The sequence below is a fragment of the Hemitrygon akajei genome, chromosome 2, assembly GCF_048418815.1.
Source record: "Hemitrygon akajei chromosome 2, sHemAka1.3, whole genome shotgun sequence".
In the NCBI taxonomy this organism is placed as follows: domain Eukaryota; kingdom Metazoa; phylum Chordata; class Chondrichthyes; order Myliobatiformes; family Dasyatidae; genus Hemitrygon; species Hemitrygon akajei.
In genome coordinates this window covers 149,532,935-149,560,112 of record NC_133125.1, presented here as the reverse complement: position 1 = coordinate 149,560,112, position 27,178 = coordinate 149,532,935, and the positions used below count along the sequence as shown (strand labels likewise).

Below are 27,178 nucleotides of genomic sequence, written 5' to 3'. Positions count from 1 at the left end.
GACAGAGAAGCAGTTTCAGCGACAGGTTACTATCGATGCAATGCTCCTCAGACAGGATGAAGAGATCAATACCTAATCAATCATTAGGCTTTACAATTCAACCGCCAGGACTTAAGAACTTTTTAAAAGCTATTATTAATGCTTTTTGAGATAGTGATTTAGATGCATATCATATTTTTTACTGAGTTAAGTATTGTATGTAATTAGTTTTGCTACAACAAGTGTATGGGACATTGGAAAAAAAGTTGAATTTCCCCATGAGGATGAATAAAGTATCTATCTATCTATCTATCTATCTATCTATCTATCTATCTATCTATCTATCTATCTATCTATCTATCTATCTATCTATCTATCTATCTATCTATCTATCTATCTATCTATCTATCTATCTATCTATCTATCTATCTATCTATCTATCTATCTATCTATCTATCTATCTATCTATCTATCTATCTATCTATCTATCTATCTATCTATCTATTCTATTTCTTGGTCAGGCATTGCTCCTGGATACCGACTCCATGCTCGCTATGTTAATAACGCCTCCCGACTCTGCCTCCACATCCGTGTCCTGCACTTGGATTTGTTCCACCGCCACGTCCTTGCAACAGAATGAACTGGCCACAATGAACCCAGTGGAGACGGATCCCGTACAACAGGCCCAGGCCAGCCAGGGCTACCTATTGGGCGCCCACGACCAAATACTTCTGGAGATCACGGAACACCTTCGGACACTAACCACGAAGGTGCAGAAGGTCAGTGAATAAGCGGACCGGGTCTCTGCTTCCTTTTCTCCGTCCCCTCCAAGAACTCTGGCGACCCTAACTGCACTGCTTGGGATGACTTCACCCTTGGAATCAGCAACACCATCCACTTGAGAGCTGTATGTACCCGAGTCTGAACCCTACGCCGGGAACCTAGGTAGGTGATGGGCCTTCCTGTTACGATGTTCCCTAGTCTTTGAGCAGCAGCCATGTACCTACACTTCCGATAAATCAAAGATTGCGCACATCATGGGGCTGTTATGAAGGGTTGCCTTGTCTTGGGGAACCACGATATAGGATAATCGACTAGAGGTTTGTTCCCCCTACCCCACCTTTGTTGCTGAAATGAGGAAAGACTTCGAACAATCCATTTGTGGTTAGGACGCCACGAAACGGTTGCTTACTCTTCGTCAGGATTCGCGAAATATGGTCAGGTATTCCATTGAGTTCTGGACCTTAGCCGCAGACTCCGGGTGGAATGTTGAGGCCCTACGGGAGGTGTTTTGACAGGGCCTCTCAGACAAGATAAAGGATGAGTTGGCCATGGGGGATGACATGGACTGTCTAGACTCTCTGATCTCGCTAGCCATTTGATTAGATGATTGACTTCAGGAGCGTCAGAGAGAGAACCAGTTGCCCCGCTCTTCGGGGAAGCCCACGGTCCACGTTACCAGTCTCAGCCAGCCGCTCCCAGTGTGTTCTCCTACTAAGACTGTTTCTCCCCACCTCCCAGGGGGAGGAACCGATGCAGCTGGGATGGAACCGTCTCGCCCCGACCGAACGAATTCGGAGGTGGAGAGCTGGGGATTGCTACTATTGTGGCCAGCCAGGACATTTCCAGGATACCTGCCCTCAGCGGGCCAAAAGGGAGGGCTCACCAGTGAAAAAGGGAGCTCCGGTGAGCTGAATGATAATCCCTTCATCACCCCAGACTCGGATACAGATCCTGGCAACCGTGAATTACCAACAACAATACCTGTCCCTATCCGCTTTGGTGAATTCTGGTGCTGAGGGCAATCTGCTGGATGAAGAGGTAGCCATCCAGGCCGGAATACCTCGTGAGCCGCTAACCACCCCCCTGGAGGCCCGGGCCTTGGATGGAAAACTGCTGGCTCGGGTGACCCACTGTATGCCACCCTGGACCTTGATCTTATCCGGCAACCATCGGGAGGAGGTGCGATTCAGTCTCATTCATTCACCTCAAGCTCCGGTAGTTCTAGGGTATCCATGGCGGACCTAACAGAATCCCCATGTCGACTGCTCTATTGGGAGGATAGCCGAATGGAGCCCGTCTTGTCATGCCAACTGTCTGCGGTCGGCCCCATCTCCCAGAGAAGCAACCGCGACCCCACCTGTTTTGGAATCCCTTGACTTGTGCTGCGACCCCATGGAGTACAATGACTGGGGATAGGTGTTCAGTGAACAACGGGCCCTTTCTCTGCCTCATATGATTGTGCCATCACCCTTTTCCCCAGGGCCCCGCTACCCACCATTCGCATTTTTAACCTATCCCGACCAGAGAGAGAGGCCATGGAGAAATACATTAGCAAGTCTCTCGCGGGGGGCATTCAGGCCTTCATCCTTCCCGGTAGGCGCCGGTTTCTTTGTAGAAAAGAAGGATAGGACGCTTCGCCCTTGTATCGACTACTGAGGCCTAAATAATATAACAGTTAAGAACAAGTACCCTCTATCCCTCATTAGTTTGGCATTTGAACCACTATATGGAGCCACCATCTTCTCAAAGCTGGACCTTCGCAATGCCTACCATTTAGTCAGGATGAGGGAGGGGGATGAATGGAAAACGGCCTTCATATACCTCTGGGCCACTTTGAATATTTGGTCATGCCGTTTGGCCTCACCAATACTCCCGCTGTTTTCCAAACCCTGATCAATGACGTACTGAGGGACTTAATCAATCGGTTCATATTTGTTTACCTTGACGATATCCTGATACTTTCTAGCAGCTCCCAAGAGCATGTACACCATGTCCGGCAAGTCCTCCAGAGACTCTGGGAAAACCAGTTATTTGCAAAGGTAGAAAAATGCGAGTTCCACGTCCCTTCAGTCAGTTTCCGAGGCTATATCATTGAAAGTGGGCTGGTAAAAGCAGACCCCGAGAAAATCCGGGCAGTGGAGGAATGGCCCAGACCCATGAAACGCTAACAACTTCAACGATTCCTGCAATTTGCAAACTTCTACCGCAGATTCATCAGAGACTACAGTCTCTGCTGACCCCCGTTACCCGGCTTACCTCAACTACCACACCTTTTTACTGGGACTCCGAAGTGGTATCCGTATTCACCGACCTGAAAAGGCGCTTCACCTCCGCCCCCATCCTGGTCCATCCGGACCCATCCCGTCAATTTATCGTTGAGGTGGACGCCTTTGGTATATTCAGACCACCAAGCGATTGAACTCCTGCCAGGCCCGTTGGGCATTGTTTTTGATCGGTTCAAGTTCACCCCCACGTACCATACAGGATCCAAGAACGGGAAACCGGCCGCGCTATCCCGCCAGCATGACTCCACGGATGATGCCTCCAGGCCCGAGACTATTCTCCCACCATTCTGCGTAGTGGCCACCCTCACTTGGGAGATCGAGGCTAATGTAAAGGAAACTCAGCGGGACGACCCCAACGCTGGCAATGGACCTGGCGATTGCTTGTACGTGCCCGTCTCTGTCAGGTCTCGGGTTCTCCAATGTGGGTACACATACCGGTTCGCTTGCCACCTCGGGAGTGATCGGACCCTGGCTCTCCTGAGAAAGCACTTTTGGTGGCCGTCCATGGAGAGGGACACTCGTTCTTATGTCTTGGCATGTTCCATCTGTGCCCAGGTCTCTCTCATCGACCATCTGCGCGTCTACTTCGTCCTCTACCTGTCCCTGGTCACACATTGCCCTAGATTTCGTCAATCCCGCCCCCACCCTCACACGGAAAAACACTGTCCTCACCGTGGCAGACCAATTCTCCAAGGCGGTGCACATTGTGGCCCTCCCTAAACTCCCTTCCTCAAGAAACCGAAGATCTTCTCATCCGCCTCGTCTTCCGCCTCCATGGAATCCCCGTGGACATTGTCTCCGATCGAGGTCCCCAGTTTATCTCGCAGGTTTGGAAGGCCTTCTGTTAAGCCTTGGGTGCATCTGTCAGCCCGTCATCTGGCTTCCACCCCCAGACGAACGGGCAGACGGAACGGGTCAACCAAGACCTGGAGGCGACGCTACGTTGTGAAACGGCAAATAACCCGTTGACCTGGAGCGACCACCTCCCGTGAGTTGAGTACGCCCACAACTCTCTGGTGAGCTCTACCATTGGGACGTCTCCGTTCGAGTGCTCCCTTGGGTACCAACCCCCACTGTTCATCGCGCAGGAAGAGGAGATTGCGGTACCGTCGGTACAGGACCATATTGATCGGTGCCTTAACATGTGGGAGGAAACATGCACTGCCCTACTCCGATCAACAAATCGAAATAAGAAGACAGCCAACTGAGACCGGACTTCGGAGCTGGAGTACCAACCTGGGCAGATGGCGTGGCTTTCCTCCAAGGACATCCCACGCAAAAACGAACATAGGACACTTGCCCCTCACTTCCTGGGACCATTCAGGGTTGAAAGGGTTATCAATCCCACAGCCTAAAGCTGCCAAGGTCCATTCGCATCCACCGAAATTTTCATGTGTCTCCATTAAAGCTAGTCTCCGTCAGCTCTTTGTGTCCCCTGGCTGATACTCCCCTACCTGCCTGTTTCATCGAAAACCATCTGGCATACACCGTCCGAAGACTACTGGATGTACGCCGTAGGGGCAGGAGTCTCCAATACCCGGTAGACTGGGAAGGGTAAGGTCCAGAAGAGCGTTCCTGGGTCACCCGCTCCTTCATCCAAGATTTTCATTGGGACCATCCAGACAGGCCTGGAGGCTCCTGTTGAGGGAAGGGTATTGTCATGGTCCCTTCTGGCAATTGCCCACCTAGCTATTTACCTCAGGAATTGGGCCTCAACAACCTCGGCTAGTTCCAATCATTCCCAGGTTCCACTAACTACAAACACCTGCTTTCCATCAGCAAATGCAGTATAAAAACCATGTGAGCACAACAAGGAGCTGCCAGTTTGTCGGTCGACTCCAATGTGAGTAGCCTTGTTTCATGGTTCTTACGACTACCAGTTCTAGGTCAAGCATTGCTCCAGGATACTGACTCCACGCTCGCTACATTAATAATGCCTCCTGACTCTGCCTCCATGCAGTTTCCTGCACTTGGGTTCATTCCACTGCTACATCCTTGCAACAATTGAAGCTTTATAACCCACTGGTGAGGCCTCAGGTGGAGTATTGTGAACAGTTTTGGCCCTTTTATCTAAGAAAGGATGTTCTGATATTAGAGCAGGAGCAAAGGAAGATCAATTACATTCTTCTGGGACTGATGAATGTCTGGAATTCATTGCCATAGGCAATTGTGCTGGCCAAGTTATTGGACATATTTATGGCAGAGGTTGATAGGCTTTTGTTTAGTCAGTGCATGGGTGGGTATGGTGAGAAGACAGGAGATTGAAGCTGGGAGGGAAATGGATCAGCTAGGATGAAATGGTGGTGCAGACCCAATGGGACAAATGGTCTTAGTCTGCTCCTATGTCTGATGGTACTTTATGAGCTTCCAATCTTGTAGCTTGAACTTGGCCCCATGCTGGCAGTGCAGAAGACCAAGGACAAATGCATCCCAGTGGGAATGCAAGGAGATATGAATTGGCTTGTGAATGGAAGTTTGAGATGGCCATTGTGGATGGAGCACAGATGGTCAGTGAGGTAGTTGCCCAATCTGTGCCTGGTTTCTCCAATATAGAGCGGACCACATTGACAGAGGATCTCTGCCTCATCAGGAAGGCCAGTTTAGGTCAGTGGATGATGGAGGTGTTGTAGGAGCAAGAGTTGTATTTCTGGAATATGGAGGAATTGGATAAAGTAGGTGGCCATGCAGAAAGTGATCTCTAGTAAAAGCAGAGTGATGTGAGATCAGGGAAATGTGACAGGTGGTGTGGTTGTGTAGCAATGGATAGATATGATGAATGATATTCTAGATGCATGGGCTGATATGAAAGATGAGGAACAAAAGAACTTTGCTTGTCTGTGATGAGGCAGTGCAGGGAAGTGGGGCGTGGGGGAAGGAGATGTCACTGAGGAGTCATTAATGTCAGACCATTGGAAGCCACACTTCTGGAATGGAAAACCATCTCTTAGAATAGATGTGTTAGAGACTGAGAAACCAAGAAAGCCATGGTATCACTACACAAGATGGTGGGAGAGGGTGTAGTCTAGGTAGATGATGGATCTTTTGTGTTTATAGTAAATGTTAGCTTTATGTTTGTCTTCTGAGATGATCTGGATGGAGGGGAAATGTATCAGAAATGTTCTATGTGAATTTGAGTACTGAGTGGGTTAGTAGGAAAATTGACAAAACAGGTGAGCTCCATACAGAGATAGTACCAATGCAGTTATTAATGCACTAGAGAAAGAAAGGGGGAGTGGAGCTAGCAATAAGCACCATACCAAGTTGCTATCAAAAAGGAATGCATAGCTGGTGCTCATGGCTTCAGTTATTTTTGTATAAAATGAGAAGAATTAAAAAAAAAAAATGTTTGTCTTGATTTTTAAAAACATGTTCTGCTAGGTGGAGGAGAGTGTCAACGGCAGATAGCACTCACATAATGTGGCTGTTAGCTCAATGCTATTACAACCTGGTGTTTTGGAGTTCAATTCTAGCACCAGCTATAAGAAGTCTGTATGTCCTCCCTATGGAATGTGTCGGTTTTCCTGGGTGTTCTGGTTTCTTCCCACAGTCTAATGATATATTGGGTATGTTAATTTGTTGTTGCAAATCGTCCTGTGATTCGTTTAGAGTTGATCATGTTTGTCAGGTGTTGCTGGGGCAGCATGGCTTTAAGGGCCTACTCCATGCTGTATTGCTAAATAAAATAAAATACTGTAATTGAATAAATAATGTATAATAAAAATGGTAGGTCTCACTTAAGCGTAATGTGATCTAACTTAATCAGAGGAGGTTGATATGGAAATCTGTGCTGACCATTTGCACATATCCTGCAATAACTCATTTTTCTCTCGATATTCCCAACTACTACACCCAGATTTCACCACTCAGTTCCACACTATGGGCAGGTTACCATGGCCAATTAACCAACCCATCTGAATTTGGGATGTCTTATTCTCTGAATATATTATTTTAAGCTATTTCCAGTCACTGCTCACTAACATATTTCTATTGTTTTGTTCTCTCTAGAGTCTCACTCACTGATCTATTACTACACTCTGAATCATGGGAATGTTGATCTACCTGAGTATAGCATCGTTGGTGTCCTGGATGGCTGTGAGATCCAGTACTATGACAAAACTATGGAAATGACAGTCCCAAGAGAGGGATGGATGGCAGCTGCATTCGACAAGTCTTATTGGGCAAAAGATACAATGACTGAACATGGTATCCATGGAATCTTAAAGAGGCAGGCTACAGAATGGCTGCAACAGCATAACACAACTACAGGTTAGTTCAGTCAATTGAATGAACTTGGAAGGTGGTGTAGGTCAATGCAGATGAATATTAAGAAAAATACAGATGCTGGAAATCTGAAATGTCATGAAATAATTGTTGTATGCCTGAGCTATGGTGCACTAGGATTTTGAAGGTCAGACATAACATAACTTGGGCAATTGGTTTACCAATAACTCCTACTGTAAGTTGTGAAATTCATTCTGCCACAGCTGGCATTGACAGTAGTGTTGTATAACTGATTATTTTTCATAATGTTGCTTTTATCATATGATATTTAGTTGCGTATTTAGTAAATTTTTACTGAAATAGTAACTAACTCTGGACATATTGAACAAGATTCATATCTGCAGCAAATTATTATTGCATGGTCACAAGTTCTGTCAACCTTCAGATCTATATTAATATAATTTTTAATGTCAATAAGATATTCAATGAATTATTATCAGGAACAATATCAATCATGTTTCCTTTATTAAATGTACCATCTTTATGTTCTATTCACGGTAGACATTTAATCTACAGCAGAATTACATCTGATAGCTTGTAGTTATAGTTTATAGCTCCAGTTACAAAAGCTCAATGCTGCCCTCTAATGCTACCTCTGTGGAGTTTGCATTTTCTTCATGTGACCATGTCGCTGCCTTGCTTTCCTACAGGTCCCCAAAAGCATGCAGGAGAGTAGGTTATAAATATGAGATTTTCCAGATGCTGGAAATCTAGAGCAGCACACAGGACATTCTGGAGAAACTCTGCAGGCCCGGAAGCTTTTATGGAAATGTATAACAGTTAACCTTTCGGGCTGAGGCCCATCATCAGGGCTAGAGAGGAAAGATGCCAGAATAAGAAGGTGGGGGCAGGGAGGGCAAGGAGTACAAGCATAGAAAGTTGTAGATGAAGACAGGTGGGTTGGAGAGTGGAAGTGAAGTACAGCAAGAAACTGGGAGATAATAGATGGAAAAGGTACAGGGCTGGAGAAGAAGGAATCTGAAAAGACAGAAGAGTGGTCCTTGGGGGAAGAAGACCATAAGATATCAAAATTGAAAGCATATTTATGATCAAAAAATGTATAAATTACATAACCTTGTTGTTTGTCTGTTTACAGGCAGCCACAGAACACAAAACCAGAAAGAACCCAATTTTAAAAAACCAACACCCAGTATGCAGAGGAAGAAAGAAAACACACAAATCAGGCAAACAATAAAACTCTGAACAGCATTCAGTATTAAAATTAGCCCATGGGTTTGATGCCTGGAGTAGGTTCATAGCCTTACTCTCAAATCATCACACAGTGGGGCAAATAGTCACAAAGCTCAGACATGAAACCCGGAGAAGGACACAGCCTCAGTGCTGAGGAGAGTAAAGCTAGTGTCACAGAGTAAATGTCTAAACTGAAAGACTGAATCCAGCTGTGTTTGGTGACCTCCAGTGATGTTTTATCATTTCTGCCTTCTGATCAATCATGGCAGCATGCTCACTTGAGCACCTGTGTCATATTGAAGCATTGCCCTGAAAGGGTTTCTGTAGTAGGCAAAGTACTGGAGAGTTTAACATCGGTAGCTGAGCGAAGGGCGCTGAGTAGGCTACGGTCAATTATGGATAACTCTGAACATCCTCTACATAGCACCATCCAGAGACAGAGAAGCAGTTTCAGTGACAGGTTACTATCGATGCAATGCTCCTCAGACAGGATGAAGAGGTCAATACTCCCCAATGCCATTAGGCTTTACAATTCTACCGCCAGGACTTAAGAACTTTTTAAAAGCTATTAATGCTTTTTGAGACGGTGATTTAGATGCATATCATATTTTTTTACTGAGTTAAGTATTGTATGTAATTAGTTTTGCTACAGCAAGTGTATGGGACATTGGAAAAAAAGTTGAATTTCCCCATGGGGATGAATAAAGTATCTATCTATCTATCTATAAACAGTAAATGACACTGGCAGCTGGAATGCAGTGTTCACAGACCTCTGATATCCCAATGCACTGGCACTGTTGAAGCTGCAAGGCAGTTGACACATCCTAGAGTTCATACCAGAGCAAGCATGCCAAAAGCACAGACCTGGAGTTTTCTGATTCATGGCCAGGGGTGTGCATGTGTTGGAGGTCCTGCTGACCAGGCTTAGTGAGGCAGGGAAACAAGGAGGAATTGTGCACCTCTGCCTGGATGAGTTTGGACTATCAGACATGTTAGCAAGCTCCCTATAGTCCTTCATGCATGCATTAGTGGGGGTAATGTGAACTTGATCAAACATTTACAGCATGAAGGGCTCTTTAAATATTAAACAAGGATGGTGATTTCCCAGAAGAGATTGCAGATAGTCCATTAGTTCTGAAGGCTGAGCATCCCCCAGGCATCTGTTTGGTATGCTTGAGTCCAATAAGCACCAAGTTTGTAAAGGGTGAGCTTTCAGGCTGGTATTCAATTAAGCTCACTACTCTCACAGCTGTGGAACTACTAAGTGATGCTACTACAGTATGTTAGCAATGTCTGGTGTCAACACAGAGATCAGGCTTCAGCTTGCACAAACTAGGCAGCAGCATTTCACTCCCAAAACATTAACTGATGTGATGCATGTGCTGATGTGTGTTCAATAACTCTGGAATAGTCCAACAGCATTGGGGTCACCAGTTTAGGTTTTCAGAAATAAAACAGCAGCGGGGTTTAAACTTGAAGGAAAACTGTATCAACTCATTATTGTCCTCCAAGCACAGAACATACTGCGCAGTAAAAAACTTGATGTAATTGGGTTATCATGTCAGACGATCCTTTTAGATTGAATGCCAGCTCAATGTTGGTGGTTAATTATGCATGTTTCACTGAATACATTACCCTACAGCGCCACTTAAAACTGCAAGCATATATAGGGAAAATGAGGTGTTGCTCCTCAACCTGAGTAGCCTCATCATGGCAGAAACGGAAGGCATTGACTGCCATATGAGAATGGATATAGAAATGAAAATAGTTATTTACCAGAAAATCACGCATTTTGCAGATGGAGCAGAGGTGCTTGAGAAAGCAGTCCCCATCTATTTGGAGTCTCACTAGTGTAGAGGAGGACACATTGGGAGCATCTGATACAGTAGATAACCCCAAAAGGTTCAGAGGTGAAGTGCTGCCTCATCTGGAAGGACTGTTTGCTGCCCTGAATGGGAGAGGGAGAGAGAGGGAGAGAGAGAGCATGTTTAGCACTTCTGCCGTTGTAGGGATAAGTGCCAGTAAACAGATTAATGTGGAGGCTTGAGGGAGGTGGCCAACCATTTTAATTCCTATCTCCATTCCCATTCCTTCATGGCAACCTTTGGCCACCTCTTCTGCGACAGTGAGGCCACTCTCAGGTTGGAGGAGCAGCACCTCATATTCCTTCTGAGTAGCTGCAAACCTGATGTCATGAACATTGATTTCATTAACTTCTGGTAATTACTTTCCCCACTCCCCTTCCCTCTACTTTTCCACACACTGGCCTCTTATCTATTCTCCACACCTGCCTATCACCTCCCTCTGGTTTCCTTCTTCCCTTTCTCTCATGGTCCACTCTCCTCTTCTATCAAATTCTGTCTTCTCTAGTCCTTTACCTTTTCCACCCATCACCTTCCCAACTTCTTTCTTCATCCCTCTCCCTAATCCTCCTGGCTTCACCATCTAGCTTATTCTCCTTCCCTTTCCCAAACCTTATTCTGGCATTTTCCCCCTTCCTTTCCAGTCTGAATGAAGGATCTTGGCTGGATAGGCTGACTGTTGATTCATTTTCATAGATGCTGCCTGACCATCCGAATTCCTCCAGCATTTTCTTTATTTTGCTGCAGGTCGGTAGGTTAATTAATGACTAAATTTCCTCTAGTGTAGTCTGACAGGTTAAAGGAAATATTATTGGAGGAATGGAATTGTTCAATCAGATAGCTTGGATCCAGTGGGTTGAATGGCCTCATTCTATATCATATAAAACATGGACAGACTGTTATCCTTGAGGAATTTTTTTTAGTTTGGGCAGCAGTACAAAATTAATTTCATTACCCAATCACTTTGTTTTAAGTGTGTTTACATGTGTGTGAAAGTCAGGTAATTTATGCTTTGGGTAGCAAAACACATTCCCATGTATGAATTAGTCTGAAAATAAACCACAAATGTGGAGTAGAAGTTATTAATGATGATGCTGCTTCATATTCCAAAAACCTGAGGCTAACTCTGCCTTCTGATTCTGATGTCCATTTTACCAGGTTAAATGAGCACTGTTGATGTACAGAGTTGGCAGGCATATGAGTGAAATAGATGGGATGATATCATTGCTTTGAGCCAGCTTCAACTTGAAGCATGAGATGAACATCTTAGATGAACATCTTTGCTTTCTTGGATCATTTTTGCAGGAAAGCCTTTTAAGTGTTTTATGACCTGATGAACCTGTGATTGCATTGACTCCCTCTGCTTGAGGAAATGCATGAGCTTTGCTTTCTTTAAGAAGATGCCATTCAGAAGAAAGACTTTTAAGTTGTCTGCTCTATTCTGTAAATTATGCACGTGAGGGAATCAATAAAATTTACTGTGACACTGTTAAATTATGTGTCTTATTGGCACAGTTTTCACACTGGTTAAGCTCTGAGTTAACAATCCATATTGCATCATCTTTGTTGATTATGGAGGGAACAGTGACAAATGATATTTCAGTCATTAAAGAAAATTGTATTGGCATTGATATAGGATTGCAGCATGTATTTCTGACTGACCTTGGTGCCTACTTTTCACTATCTCCCATGTAACAAAGTTTATTTCATGTACTTGAGTCTGTTCCCAGTCTTAATATGAAAGGATTACCTCTGTGGAGTTGAGTATTCTCCATGGGACTGGAAGGGGATGTTAGTGTTTTGACTTGGGTGCTCATATATTGTCCAGATGTAATAGTTAATGAATGCTTAATTTTCTTTCAGGTTATCACTACTTACAAGGGCAGTTTGGTTGTCAGCTGAATGAGAACAGTCCCAATATAGGGATACTGAAGTTGGCTTATGATGGAAGATACATACTTAGCTTCGATAAAGAGAAGCTGGAGTGGATTGTCCATGATCCAGTATTTCAGTCCTTCAAAAAGAAATGGGATAAAAATGTGAAAATGAACCAATATTTCAAGAGCTTGTTAGAAAAGGACTGTGTGCAATTATGCAAGAACTATTATGCAGTTGGAAAAGCATACCTGACCAGAAAAGGTGAGTTCAGGGCAGAATGCATTGTTTTGTCATAGTACGCATCGAGTCATGTTTCTTTATTACTTATAACCTGCACACACCCATTAACTACTTCCTTATGAGTGAGAAGGAGATCTGGCATACCTTTGCTATGTGGGCTGAAATTGGATCATCTGGAGGAAACCCAGTCAGTGACAGAAAGTGGGTTGAAACTCCATATGAATAGCAAAGGCTGTTGTCCTTCATGAACTGTGGCTTCCCTTGATGGTAGCTGAAAGAACAGCTGATGATATTATATCTACATCATGCTCTTCCATTCTAACCACATCTCCTCTTTGGCATAGCTTGCCCTGGAACTTGCCTACAACTCCTCTAGTCTTCTTTCAACACTTTCTGTCATATTCAACAGGATTCTACCACTAAACTTTTCTTTCTCCTTCCATTCCCCATTCAGTCTTTCACAGTGGTTATTCCACGTGCAAGTCTGTGGTCTGCTCCATTGACCCCACAATCACTCAACTCATCAGGGCACATGCAGCACATATCTTAAATCTTTCCTTCCCACTGCCAATGGACAGAGGCCGGAAGGATTAATGCACTTTCAATCATGTACTGGATATAGGACATAAAGCCAAGAAACCTACACCACAGTACCAACCCTTTGACACACAATGTTGTGCTGACCTTTTAAACTACTCTAAGATGAATCTAACTGGTCCCCCCACCACACAGCTCTCCATTTTCTATCATCAATGTAGCTACCTAAGAAATTGTATCTAATATGTCTGCCTCTACCACCATGTTTCATGCACTCACCACTCACATTTCTTTCCACTGACATCCATCCTGTACATTCCTCCAGTTGCCTTAAAGTTATGCCCCCTTATAGCCATTTCCACCCTAAGGGAAAAAATCTCTGCATATTCCTTTGATCTGTGCCTCTCTCTTCCTCTTGTATACCTCTAACATGTTGCCTCTCATCCAGCTTTGTTCCAAGAGAAAAACCCTGGTTCACTCAAACTATCCCTATAAGACAAGTGCTCTAATTCTGGCAGCATCTTGGTGAATCTCCCTAAAGCTTACACATCCTTCCTATAATGAGTTGGCCAGAAATGAACAGAAAAATCCAACTGTTGTCTAATAATCAGGGTTTTATAGAACTGCAAAGTTGCTTCATGTCTCTTGAACCTATTTCCCTCACTGATGAACTCCAATGCACTTGTACACCTTTTCACCCTATCAAATTTTGTGAGATCTTCGAGGGATCAATAGGCATGGACACCAAGATTCCTTCACTTCTCCATACTGGTAAACACGTTGCAACTGTGTTTGCCTCAAATTCGGATTTCCAAAATGAATCACTTTGCACTATTTTGGGTTGAACTCCATCTGCACTTCTGAACACAGCTCTGCATCCTGTTAATGTCCCATTGTAACATGCATTACACCAATTTTATGTACTATCCACAACACCGACTTCTGTGTCATCTGCAAATCTACTAACCAAACCTTTCACTTCATCCAATTCATTTATAACAATCACAAAGAACAGGGGTGTGGCAAGCCATTTCTGAATCCACAGACAAGTTTTACAAGATCCAAGGCCTCCCGAATTTCTGAGTGACCTTTCTGAAGCCTTATCAAATACATTAATGCATTCTATGTACACCACTTCCGCTACATTACTTTTATCAATGCTTTGTCGTATCCTTAATCAATTCAATAAGGCATATGAGCTGAGGCTTATGCTCACAAAGTTATAAGGCCATAAGATATAGGAGCAGAATAAAGTCATTCAGCTCATCATGTTCGCTCCACTATTCCATCGTGGCTGATTCCAGATTCCACTCAACCCCAGACACCTGCCTTCTCACCATATCCTTTGATGCCCTGACCATTCAAGAAATAATCAGCTTCAGCTTTAAATATACCCATGGATTTGGCCTCCATGACAGTGGAGACAGAGCATTCTATAGATTCACTACTCTGGCTAAAAAAAACCTTCCTCCTCTGTTCAAAGCATTGCCCATTAATTTGAGGCTGTGTTCTCTAGTTCTGGATGCCCCCACCATTGTAAACATCCTCCTTATCCATCCTATGTAAACCTTTCAACTTTCGATAGGTTACAATGAGTTATCTATGCATTCTTCTAAATTCCAGTAAGTATAGACCTAGAGCTGCTATATACTCAAATGTTAACCAATTCATTCATTGAACCATCTTTGTGAACCTCCTCTGGACTTTCTCCAATGACAACACATCCTTTCTGAGAGATGGGGACCAAAACTGTTGACAATAATCCAAGTGCAGCCTGACTAGTGTCTTATTAAGGCTCCGATTTATCTCCTTGCTTTCATATTCTATTCCCCTTGGAAATAAATGTCAACATTGCATTTGCCGCCTTTACTGCAGACCCAACCTGTAAGTTAACCTTCTGGGAGTCTTGGATGAGGACTCCCAAGTTCTTCTGCACCTCTGATGTTCAAACATTCTCCCCATTTAGATAATAGCCTGCACTATTGCTCCTTTTACTAAAATACGGTATCATACATCTCCCAACACTGTATTCCATCTGCAACTTTTTAACCCGTTCTTCCAACTTGTCTGAGTCCTGCTACAGTCGCATTGCTTCCTCAGCACTACCTATACTTCCACCTTCCTTTGTATCATATGCAAACTTTGCCAAAAAGCCATCAATTCCATTATCCAAATCAATGACAATGTGAAAAGTAACAGTCCTGATATGGGTCCCTGAGAAACCCTTCTAACACTAGCAGCCAACCAGAAAAATTCCCTTTTATTCCCGCTCACCACCCCCTGCCTGTCAACCATTCGTGTATCCATGCTAGTAACTTCCCTGCAATGCCATAGGATTTTATCTTATGACATCTTATCAAGTTCCTTCTGAAAATCTAAGTGACACCCACTGCCTCTCATTTGACCACCTGCTTGTTGCTTCCTCAGAGTCTAACAGATCTGTCAGGCAAGGTTTCCCTTCACAGAAATGATACTGACTTCAACTTATTTTATCATCACTCTCCAAGTTCTCTGAAACCTCACCCTTGGTAACAGACTCCAACGCTTTTCCATCCACTGAGGTTAGGCTAACCGGCCTATAATTATCTTTCTTTTGCCTTCCTCCATTCTTAGAATGGAATGACATTTGCAATCTTCCTGCCCTCCAGGGCCAAACCAGAATGAAGTGATTCTTAAAAGATCATGACCAATGCATCTGTTATCTCTTCATCAACCTCTCGCAGATCTCTGGGATGTAGTCCATCAGGTCCAGTTGACTTATCCACTTAAGAGCTTTGAGTTTGCTCACGCTTTTTCCTTTGTAACAGCAATGGCACTCACTTCTGCACCCTGGACCATGGGCAAACTGCTAGTGTCTTCCACAGTGAAGACACATGCAAAGTATTCATTAAGTTTGTCTGTCATTTCTTTGACACCAATTACTACCTCACCTGCATCATTAACAAAAATCTGCAAATGCTGGAAATCCAAAGAACGCACACAATGCAGGAGGAACTCAGCAGGCAGCCAGCATCTATGGAATATATATATTTTTTTAAAAAAGTGCAGTTGACACTTTGGGTTGAGACTCTTCAGCAGTACTAGAGAAAAATAGATGAGGAGTAGAAGTAACAGGTGGGGGAGGGGAAGAAAGAAACACAAGGTGAAACTGGGAGGTGAAGTGATGAAGTAAAGAGCTGCGAAGTTGATTGGTGAAAGAGATAGAGGACTGCAGAAGGAGGAGCCTGATGGGGAGAACAGAAGACCATGGAAGAAGGCAAAGTAGGGAGGAGCATCAGAGGGGGTGATGGGCAAGCAAGAAGATAAGGTGAGAGAGGGAAACGGGATTGGGGAATGGAGAGGGAGTAGTGCATCACCAGAAGTTCAAGAAATAGATGTTCATACCATCAGTTTGGGGGCTACCCAGATGGTATATAATGCGTTGCTCCTCCAACCTGAGTGTGGGCTCATTGTGACAGTGCAGGTAGCCATGGATTGACATACTGAAATGGGAAGTGAAATGAAAATAGATGATCACTGAGAAGTCCTGCTTCTTCTGCTGGATGGAGTGCAGGTGCTTTCAATCTTCGTTGGGTTGCATTGATATACAGGAGGCCACCCCAGGAACACTGAATTACACTATATGACCTCAACAGGCTCACAGATGAAGTGTCTACTCACCTGGAAGGACTGTTTGGGGCCCTGAATGGTAGTGAGGGAGGAGTTGTCGGGGCAGGTGTAGCACTTGTTCTGCTTACAAGGATAAGTACTAGGAGAGATTCTAGATGGGAGGACAGTGATGGTGGAGGGGAAATGGTTGGGTCTGATGTCCAGATAAAATCAGTTTTGAGGCATTCCTGGTGCAGTATGGACATCCATAGTAAAAATGAGATTATAGGGGGCAACAAACATTCATTTCTCCCCACTGATCTCCCTCCTGGCACTTATCATTGCAAGCAGAACAAGTGATCAGTGCCTCCTAATGGTTCCTTTACTTTAAGCTCCCTAATAAATCTGGGTTATTGCACAACAGCCAATCTACAATGGTCTTCCCTGAGTAGGTGCAAGCCCAAGCTGCTTTAACAAACCATTTCATAGACATTGAACAGAAGTAGTCCCAGTTCTCCAGAAATCTGAATCTCTGCCTCCACTCCAATTCTTCAGCCACACATTTACCTACCACCTCATTCAACTCCTATCATCATTGATGCATGGTACAGGCAGCAATACCAAGATTACTACTCTTGAGTTCCAGCTTCTCAGTTTTATCCCTAACTCATTCTGTTCTTTTATCAGGATCTCCTCCCTTTTTTCTGCCTATGTCATTGGTACCTGCATGTACCATGACTTCTGGCAACTATCTGACTTCTGGATAGCTGTACTGACTATCCCTAATCAGAATATTCTAGATGGGAGGACAGTGATGGTGGAGGGGAAATGGTTGGGTCTGATGTCAAGATAGAAACAGAGTTTTGAGGCATTCCTGGTGCAGTATGGAGGTGTATAGGGTCTGGACATCCATAGTAAAATCTGGTGCAGAGCCAACAACCTGTCTCTTAATGTGAACAAAACAAAGGAGATGGTTGTTGACTTCAGGAGGGCACAGAGCGTTCACTACCCACTGAACATTGACGGCTCCTCAGTAGAGATCGTAAAGAGCACCAAATTTCTTGGTGTTCAGCTGATGGAGAATCTCACCTGGTCCCTCAACACGAGTTCCATCACAAAGAAAGTCCAGCAGTGTCTCTACTTTTTGCAAAGACTGAGGAAAGTCCATCTCCCACCCCCCATCCTCAATACATTCTACAGGGTTTGTATTGAGAACATCCTGAGCAGCTGCATCACTGCCTGGTTCGGAAATTGTACCATCTCGGATCGCAAGATCCTGCAGTGGATAGTGAGGTCAGCTGAGAAGATCATTGGGGTCTCTCTTCCTGCCATCATGGACATTTACATTACACGCTGCATCCACAAAGGGAACAGCATTATTAAGGACCCCATACACCCCTCATACTATCTCATCTCCCTCCTGCCATCTGGGAAAAGGCTCCGAAGCATTCCGGTTCTCACGACCAGACTATGTAACAGTTTCTTCCCCCCAAGCTATCAGACTCCTCAATACCCGAAGCCTGGACTGACACCTTGCCCTATTGTCCTGTTTGTTATTTATTGTAATGCCTGTACTGTTTTTGTGCACTTAATGCAATCCATCACTTCTGCAGCCAATTGGTTTTAGAAGTCACATCATTAGTTTGGTGTCCTAGCTATATATAAACTTGTGTGTAGTCAAAGAGTTTAAATTGATTGCAGTGAAAATATGCCTGTATCTGGAAGGACTCCACTTGGAGCTCTGTGTTCCATTCTGGTCACCTCACTACAGAAAGCATGTGGATATTATAGAAAGAGTGAAGAGGGGATTTACAAGGATGTTGCCTGGATTGGAGGGCATACCTTATGAGAATAGGTTGAATGTAGTTGGCCCTTTCTCCTTGGAGGATGAGAGGTGACTTGATAAAGGTGTACAAGATGATGAGGGGCATTGTATGGATAGCCAGAGGTTTTTTTTTCCCCTAGTGCTGAAATAGCTAACAAGAGGGGGCATAGTTTTAAGGTGTTTGGAAATGGGTACCAGGGGGATGTCAGGGTAAGTTTTTCCACACAGAGAGTGGTCATATGTGGAAAGCACTGTCGGCAGCGGTAGTGGAGGTGGATACAATAGGGTCTATTAAGAGCCTCTTAGATAGGTACATTGAGCTTAGAAAAATAGAAGGTTATGTGCTAGGGAAATTCTAGGCAATCTCTAAATTAGGTTACATAGTCAGCAGAACATTGTGGGCTGAATGGCCTGTTATGTGCTGTAAATTTCTATGTTCTATGTTCAGCTACTGGAGAGTCAGTATCCTGGCAAACTCTGCACCATGAAGACGAATTAACGCTCCAAGCAACTCCACAGAAAGGATACTGAAAAGCACAAGTTAGGAGATTGATTCAAGAAAATTTCCAAATCCGTTGGAGTACAGTTAAGTCATCATCAAGAATATAGCACAGCAGTAAATCTGTCTAGAGCAGGCCATCCTCAAAAAATCAGTGCTCGTGCAAAAGTGGGGAAAGTGAGGAAGACATCCAAGAGACCTTTGCCAACTCTGGAGTTGTTGCAAGATTCAGTGCCTGAGATGGGAGAGCCTGCACATACATCAACAGTTGCCCTCAACTGTACTTCACCAGTCACAGCTTTATAGGAGAGTGGCCCAAGGGAAAGCCACTAATGAGGGGAAAAAACTCACATGAAATCTTGGCTAGAGTTTGCCAGAAGGCATATGTAAGACTCTGAAGTCAGCCAAAAAAAAGTGTCTATGCTTTGATGAAAGCAAAATTGAGCTTTTTGGCCATCAGATTAAATACTATGTTAGCATAGCAAATGCTGTAACGGAACTGTGACTTGGGAGAAGATTTTTTTTCCAGCAAAACAATAACCCAAAGCATAAAGCCAAAGCCAAAGCTACACAGGAGTAGCTCAGAAACCATGAACTGCAGTGGCCAAATCAGTCCAGATCTCAATCCAATTGGAAAATTTGTGGCTGAACTTGAAGTGGCTGTTCACTCATGATCCCCATGTAATCTGACAGAGCTTGAGTATTTTGTTAAGGATGGGGAAAAATTGCAGTGTCCATATGTGTAAAGCTGATACACCGATCCACACAGAATCAAAGCTGTAATTGGTGCCAAAGGTGCATCTACTAAATACTGACTTAAAGAGTGTGAATAATTATAGAATCAATTATTTAATGTTTAATAATTGCAATACATTTAGACCAATTTGTAGAAATTTGTCTCACTTTCACAGGAAATAGTCTTTTCTGTTGTTCAGTGTGGGGGGAGAAAAGCCAAATTAAATCCACTGCGATTCAATTCTATAAAACAAGAAAACTTCCAAGGGGTGTGAATACCCTTTATAGGCTATATATATATATACATATGTATATGTATGTGTATATGTATATGTGTATATGTATGTATATATGTGTGTATGTATGTATGTGTATGTATGTGTATATGTATGTATGTGTATATGTATATGTATATATGTATGTATATATGTGTGTATGTATGTATGTGTATATATATGTATGTATATGTATATATGTGTATGTGTATATATGTATGTATATATGTATGTATATATGTGTGTGTATATGTGTGTGTGTATATGTATATATATGTGTATATGTGTGTATATGTATATATATGTATGTGTGTGTATATGTATGTATGTGTGTGTATATATATATATGTGTGTGTATATGTATGTATGTGTGTGTGCATATATATGTATATATAATTTATGTATCTCAGGTTTTTCTGTTTATCATATTTTGTACTGCTGCCATATAGTTATCAAATTTCACAACATATTAATTCTGATTCTGATGTTTTTATTGGGTAACTATAGAATACTCCTATTAGGGTTATTGCTACCTTCCTGTTTCTGCTTTGCACCTACATTGAGACTCTCCATTCTACAATGTTCCGATATATGACCTCTTGCACTGTGACTGCAAGGACAATGTAAACTGTGGAGCAGCTGCTAATTTTTCTTCTGTGCATGTTGCAGACTTTCAAACTCAATATTAATGCTCAGTTATAAGATAGTTTACTTTCTCTGCCTGTATCCAATTTGGCCATTCCTACTGAAAGTTATTGACCAGTACCTGACTGAGTGCTCAAGTCCTATAGAGCAGCATGGAACACTTGGGGAACAGAGATCACAATATGATCGAGTTCATATTGGATTTTATTTTTTTCTCTCTCAAATTTCAATGTGTCAGTATCCCAGTGGAATAAAGGAAATTACAATGGCATGAGAGGGGAACTGACCGAAGTTGACTGGAAAGGGACATTTACAGGAAAGACAGCAGAGCAGCAATGACTAGAATTTCTGTGGAAAAATGATGGAAGTGCAAGACAGATATATTCCAAATAAAAGAAGAAATTTCAAAGGGGAAGAAGGACAACACTATCACTGACAGGTGAAGTCAGAGCTGAAGTAAAAGCAAAACAGAGGGCATACAAGGAAGCCAGAGCTAGTGGTGATGCACCATCAGTAACTCACTCTGAGATGTAAGAAGTGATATTGGCTTTTATTGACTGGAAGAATGAACTACACTACATCCTGGAGAATGAGGCCGGGCTCAGGCCGCATTCGCCTTTATACAGGGGTTTGTGGGAGGAGCCACAGGAGCAGTCAGCAGGGGGTCTGTTGGGAGCATTCCACACTGGTATATGTAGTTCATCACAAGTGGGAAGATAAAGGATTGGGTAGCTTTAAAAAAAAAATGCATAAGGAAACTAAGGACATATGGAAGGAAAAGATGAATTATGAGAGAAAGCTGGTGACTGATAGTCAACAAAGATGTTAAGAACTTTTTTAACTATATAAAGGGTAAAAGAGAATTGAGGGAAGATATAGGACCAATACAAAATGACACTGGAGCTATTGTAATGAGAGATACAGAGGTGGCAGAGGAACTGAATGCATATTTTACATCAGTCTTCACAATGGAAGATGTCCCGTAGTATACTGGACATTCAAGAGTGTCAGGGAACTGAAGTTTGTGCAGTGAAAATTATGACTAAGAATGTGCTCAGGGAACTTAATGGGAGGGTGGTTGAACCTCTTGAATCTGGTAGAATGTTCCCTTGGGTTCTGAAGGAAGTAGCTGAAGAGATTGTGGAGGCATTTAATGAAGATCTTTCAAGATTTGATGGATTCTGGCATTGTACAAGATGACTGGAAAATTGCAAAATGTTACTCTGCTGTTTAAGAAGGGTGGCAGGCAGCAGAAATGAAACTGTATACCTGCTAGCCTGACATCAGTGGTTGGGAAGTGTTGGAATCGATTGTTAGGGCTGAGATTATGGAGTGCCTGGAGTATATACTGACATTGGAGAGGGTTCAGAGAAGATTCACAAGAATGATTCCAGGAGTGAAAGGGCTACTGTATGAGGAACATCTGGCAGCTCTTGGGCTGTATTCCCTGGAGTTCAGGAGAATGATGAGGGATCTCATAGAAACATTCCAAATGTTAAAAGGCCTGAACAGATTAAACATAGCAAGGTTATTTCCTATGGTAGGAGATTCTAGGACAAGAGGGCATGACTTCAGGATTGGAGGACGTCCTTTTAGAACTGAGATGCAGAGAAATTACTGCCGTCAAAGGGTGGTAAATCTGTGGGATTTGTTTCCATGTGCGGCTGTGGAGGTCAAGTCATTGGGTGTATTTAAGGCAGAGATAAATAGATTCTTGATTAGCCAGGGCATCAAAGGGTATGGAGTGAAGGCAGGGGAGTGGGGATGACTGGAAGAATTGGATCAGTCCATGACTGAATGGTGGAACAGACTCGATGTGCCAAATGACCTACCTCTGCTCCTCTATCTTATGGGCTTTACAATTCTGGTTCCTTTATTTCTCTTGCTCTCACTCTCCCAAACCCTGTGAATGAGTGGCCTCCTCTATAACTTTGCATAATCAATGGATTAATGCAGGAAGTTAAAGAGATTGGAGTAGATTAATGGAAGATTTTGATATCTTTTTCCAAAGAGGAAGCTGGTTTCACTCTATCCTGTAATCTCTTCTCTTCCTCTCCTGCAACTGAAAACTACTATTTTCTTCTTCTCTGTTTTGGTAAAAGCAGTCTGAAAAGTTAAAACTGTTTCCATTTTCATCAATTCTGCATGATTCGTTAAATTCTTAAGTATTTTCAGCTTTCTTATGGAAGATTGAAACTTGGTTACAGCAACTGAGACTTGCTTTACCTGCTGTGCTACAGTGTCACTCCACTGTGTTTATCAGACACTGTTCTTTTTTCTAAATATGACATGGTGGAATTGTTTATTTTTTATTTCCTTTGATATTTTTTCTTAACATGAAACATCCAACATAGAAATACAACAGGTAATCATGTCTACCTCTCAGTTCCAGAGGCCTGGATTTAAGGATACAAAAGTATAGGAGCAGGTGTCATCCATTTGGTCATCAAACCATTTAGTGTCATTATGGCTGATCTGCCCAAACCCTTAACTCGGCTTCATTGCCAGTTTCCTAAGAATCTCAATTACTCCATATTTCAGCAATGCAACCTCATTTGTTTTTCATGTATTAAGAGGCCTAGCTTCCACAAATGTCAGGCATAGAGAGTGCCTGAGATTGATCAGCTTCTGTGAATAGAAATACTTATACACTTTGCTTGTAAATAATCTTCCCCTTTGCTTGTAAAGTTGTTCCATCCCTCCCCCCACCCAAAGCAAATGCTCTCCACAGAGGTTTCTATTTTCCAATCATGCACTTCATTTAACAACTTGTCATTTATTTACTATAGTCAATTACATGCACCTAGTGAAAGCATTTTATGTGCTGACTGTTTGGAGATTTTATTTTCTGCCTGAAATCATGTCTGTTTTGATGGTGTGCTATCACTTCCTGTATATGACAAAGATGAGTTGATTGAGATAAAAACACAAAATGCTGGCAGAGCTCAGCAGGCCAGACAGCATCTATGGGAGGAGGTAGTGATGATGTTTCGGGCTGAGGAGACATGATAGAGGTGTCATCACTACCTCCTCCCATAGATGCTGTCTGGCCTGCTGAGTTCTGCCAGCATTTTGTGTTTTTATTTCTTTCCAGCATCTGCAGATTCACTCGTGTTGCCTTTGAGTTGATTGAGATGTTATTTACTTGTTGATTTATGTTTTACTTATTGAGATATAGAACATAGAACATTTGAAAAGAACAGCACATTACAGGCCCTTTGGCCCACAATGTTGTGCTGACCCTCAAACCCTGTCTCCCATATAATCCCCCCACCTTAAATTCCTCCATGTACCTGGCTAGTAGTCTCTTAAACTTCACTAGTGTATCTGCCTCCACCACTGACTCAGGCAGTGCATTCCACGCACCAACCACTCTGAGTAAAAAAAAAAAAAACACCTTCCTCTAATATCCCCCTTGAACTTCCCTCCCCTTACTTTAAAGCCATGTCCTCTTGTACTGAGCAGTGGTGCCCTGGGGGAGAGGTGCTGGCTGTCCACTCTGTCTATTCCTCTTAATATCTTGTACACATCTATCATGTCTCCTAACATCCTCCTTCTCTCCAAAGAGTAAAGCCCTAGCTTCCTTAATCTCTGATCATAATCCATACTTTCTAAACCAGGCAGCATCCTGGTAAATCTCTTCTGTACCTGTTCCAATGCTTCCACATCCTTCCCATAGTGAGGCGACCAGAACTGGACACAGTACTTCAAGTGTGGCCTAACTAGAGTTTTATAGAGCTGCATCATTACATCACGTCTCTTAAATTCCATCCCTCGACTTATGAAATTTAACACCCCATAAGCTTTCTTAAATACCCTGTCTACCTGTGAGGCAACTTTCAGGGATCTGTGGACATGTACCCCCAGATCCCTCTGCTCCTCCACACTGCCAAGTATCCTGCCATTTACTTTGTACTCTGCCTTGGAGTTTGTCCTTCCAAAATGTACCACCTCACACTTCTCCAGGTTGAACTCCAACTGCCACTTCTCAGTCCACTTCTGCATCCTATCAATGTCTCTCTGCAATCTTTGACAATCCTTTGCACTATCTACAATACCACCAACCATTGTGTCATCTGCAAACTTGCCAACCTACCCTTCTACCCCCACATCCAGGTCGTTAATAAAAATCACAAAAAGTAGAGGTCCTAGAACAGATCCTTGTGGGACACCACTAGTCACAACCCTCCAATCTGAATGTACTCCCTCCACCATAACCCTCTGCCTTCTGCAGGCAAGCCAATTCTGAATCCACCTGGCCAAACTTCCTTGGATCCCATGCCTTCTGACTTTCTGAATAAGCCTACCATGTGGAACCTTGTCAAATGCCTTACTAAAATCCATGTAGATCACATCCACTGTACTACCCTTATCTATGGTGCAGAACAGGCCCTGCCAGCCCTTCAAGACACACCACCCAGCAATTACCCCCCCCCCCCATTTAATCCTAGGCTAATCATGGGACTATTTACAATGACCAATTAATCTATATCTAACCAGTAGGTCTTTGGACTGTGGGAGGAAACCCATGTGATCACAGGGAGAATGTGCAAACTCTTTACAGGCAGCAGTGGGAATTGAACCCAGGTTGTCTGCACTACTAAGCACTGCTACCATGCTGGTTGTTACATGTTGTTAATAATGTATATGAATATGGGAAAATAATTAAGGACTGATTGGATGATGGAAATGAAAGAGGAAAAATGGGATTAATGTGAATGGATGCTTGATGGTCACAGTACAAATCTTACTGAAGTTGAAAATAACCAACATTTTGTAGCTGTACATTGATAAGATGCAGACTGTGCTGAGAAGTGGTAGATGGAATTCAACATGGAAAAGTATGAGACGATGCACTTGGAAAGGACAGACCTGATTGCAGATTACAGGGTTAATGGCAGGTCTTTTCACTTGTTAAAGCAACAGAGGAATCTTGGAGTCTACAACCATAGATCACCCAAATTCACCATGGAATTTGATGGGGTGTATATGAAGGCATGTAGTGTGCTGGTCTTAATTGGTTGAGGAACTGATTTCAAACAGGATATTTACTAGGATGCTGCCTGGATTACAGATAATGTCTCATGAAAAATGTTGTTTGATCTTTTCACTTTGGAGCAAGGGAGAACGAAAGGTGTCTTGATGGGATGACAGAGTGGGAAACCAGCCCCTTTTTCCTAGGGGGTAATTGTTAATATGTGTGCTCATAATTTTAAGATGATTGGAGGAAAGTATAGTGGGGAGGTCAGAGGTAGTTTTTTTTTTACACTGGGAGCAGTGGGTGCATTGTATGTGTTGTCAGAAACTGCAGTAGACACAGATACATTTGGGTCATTTAAGATGCTTATAGGCACAAAAAGACAAATCGAGGGCTATATTGGTGAGAACAATTAGATTGATCTTGGGTAGATTAAAATATTAAAGTAACATTATGGACTAAAGGGCATATACTGTATACAATTTTTCTGTGTTCTATGTTCTATCATGTAGTTGCTCCTGAGGTCTTTCTTGATGCCCACAAGGACAATTACTGGTTTCTGAAATGCAGCGTGTTTGGATTTTATCCAACGGCCATCAGTGTGAGCTGGTTCCAGAATGGGCAACATGTCTCTGAGACAAAATCTACTGGAGTATTACCAAATGAAGATGGAACATATCAACTGCGGTCTGTCCTTGATTTTGATCCATCTGATGGCAAAGAGTATTCCTGCCATATTAATCATAGCAGCATGCCGGATGGGAAGACAGTCATCTGGGGTAAGGACGTTCATATTTGTGCAGATGGAATAAGTTTTGGAACTATTAATAACAGATTGTCATTATCATTTCCTGTTTCCTTTCAATCCCTCAGATTGCATCCTGTATTCTAATTCCTTTGAACCTTGTTTATAATAATATATTGTGTAGTCTTCCATGTTGCTGATGAATGAAAGCAAAAACTAGCAATTTATAATTCCCATCTTCTAATATTCATTTCTGTGTAAATTTCTGTCCATTGCTTTGCACATAATTTACGTTTGTATTTATACATCAGACATTGATACCACAAATGCAACTTGTTCCAGTTGTTACTAACTTGAAATTGAAAAAAGTATTATAAAATGTATTGAACCAAGTATGCTGTGAGAATGGAGAGAGAAGCCCTGTTATATTTTGTAATTATTGGGGTTTTAATTAAATGTTAGAAAATAAACAGTCTTTAATCAACTAATTTAGCCATTGAAGGGTAATTGACTTGTGTGTGTATGAAGCCCTGAATAAAATGTTCAACCGGATTGTTAAGTGGCTAATAATATTTTTATCACAAATGCTGGGTATGACCATGCCCAAAAATTGGTAATCTGCCTGCCTTTTGATATTAAATGCCATGGCCATTAAACATTGCCCCACAGTCAGCCTCTTGCATTAATCATGGTGCAAAACCTCAATTAGATTAAATGTTTAAAGCTGTGGTTATCTTACCCAGTCAGTGACCAATGACTTACACCTGATGTGCAAAAGCTTCTCCACTGTCTCCACGGTTCAAGCAGCACAAATCAGGAGGCCTGATTTTTACTCTGTGTGTGAAGCCACAA

At 42.8% G+C, this 27,178-nt stretch overlaps 1 protein-coding gene across 1 annotated transcript in view; it reads left to right on the top strand.

Annotated features, from left to right (window-relative positions):
- Positions 1-27,178, top strand: part of LOC140737754 (major histocompatibility complex class I-related gene protein-like) — a 63,498-nt gene that overhangs the window by 23,421 nt on the left and 12,899 nt on the right. The window contains exons 2-4 of the mRNA XM_073064379.1: positions 7,053-7,313; positions 12,245-12,520; positions 26,094-26,360. Of these exons, the coding sequence (XP_072920480.1) occupies positions 7,053-7,313; positions 12,245-12,520; positions 26,094-26,360 (804 nt within the window). The remainder of the gene's footprint in view (positions 1-7,052; positions 7,314-12,244; positions 12,521-26,093; positions 26,361-27,178) is intronic.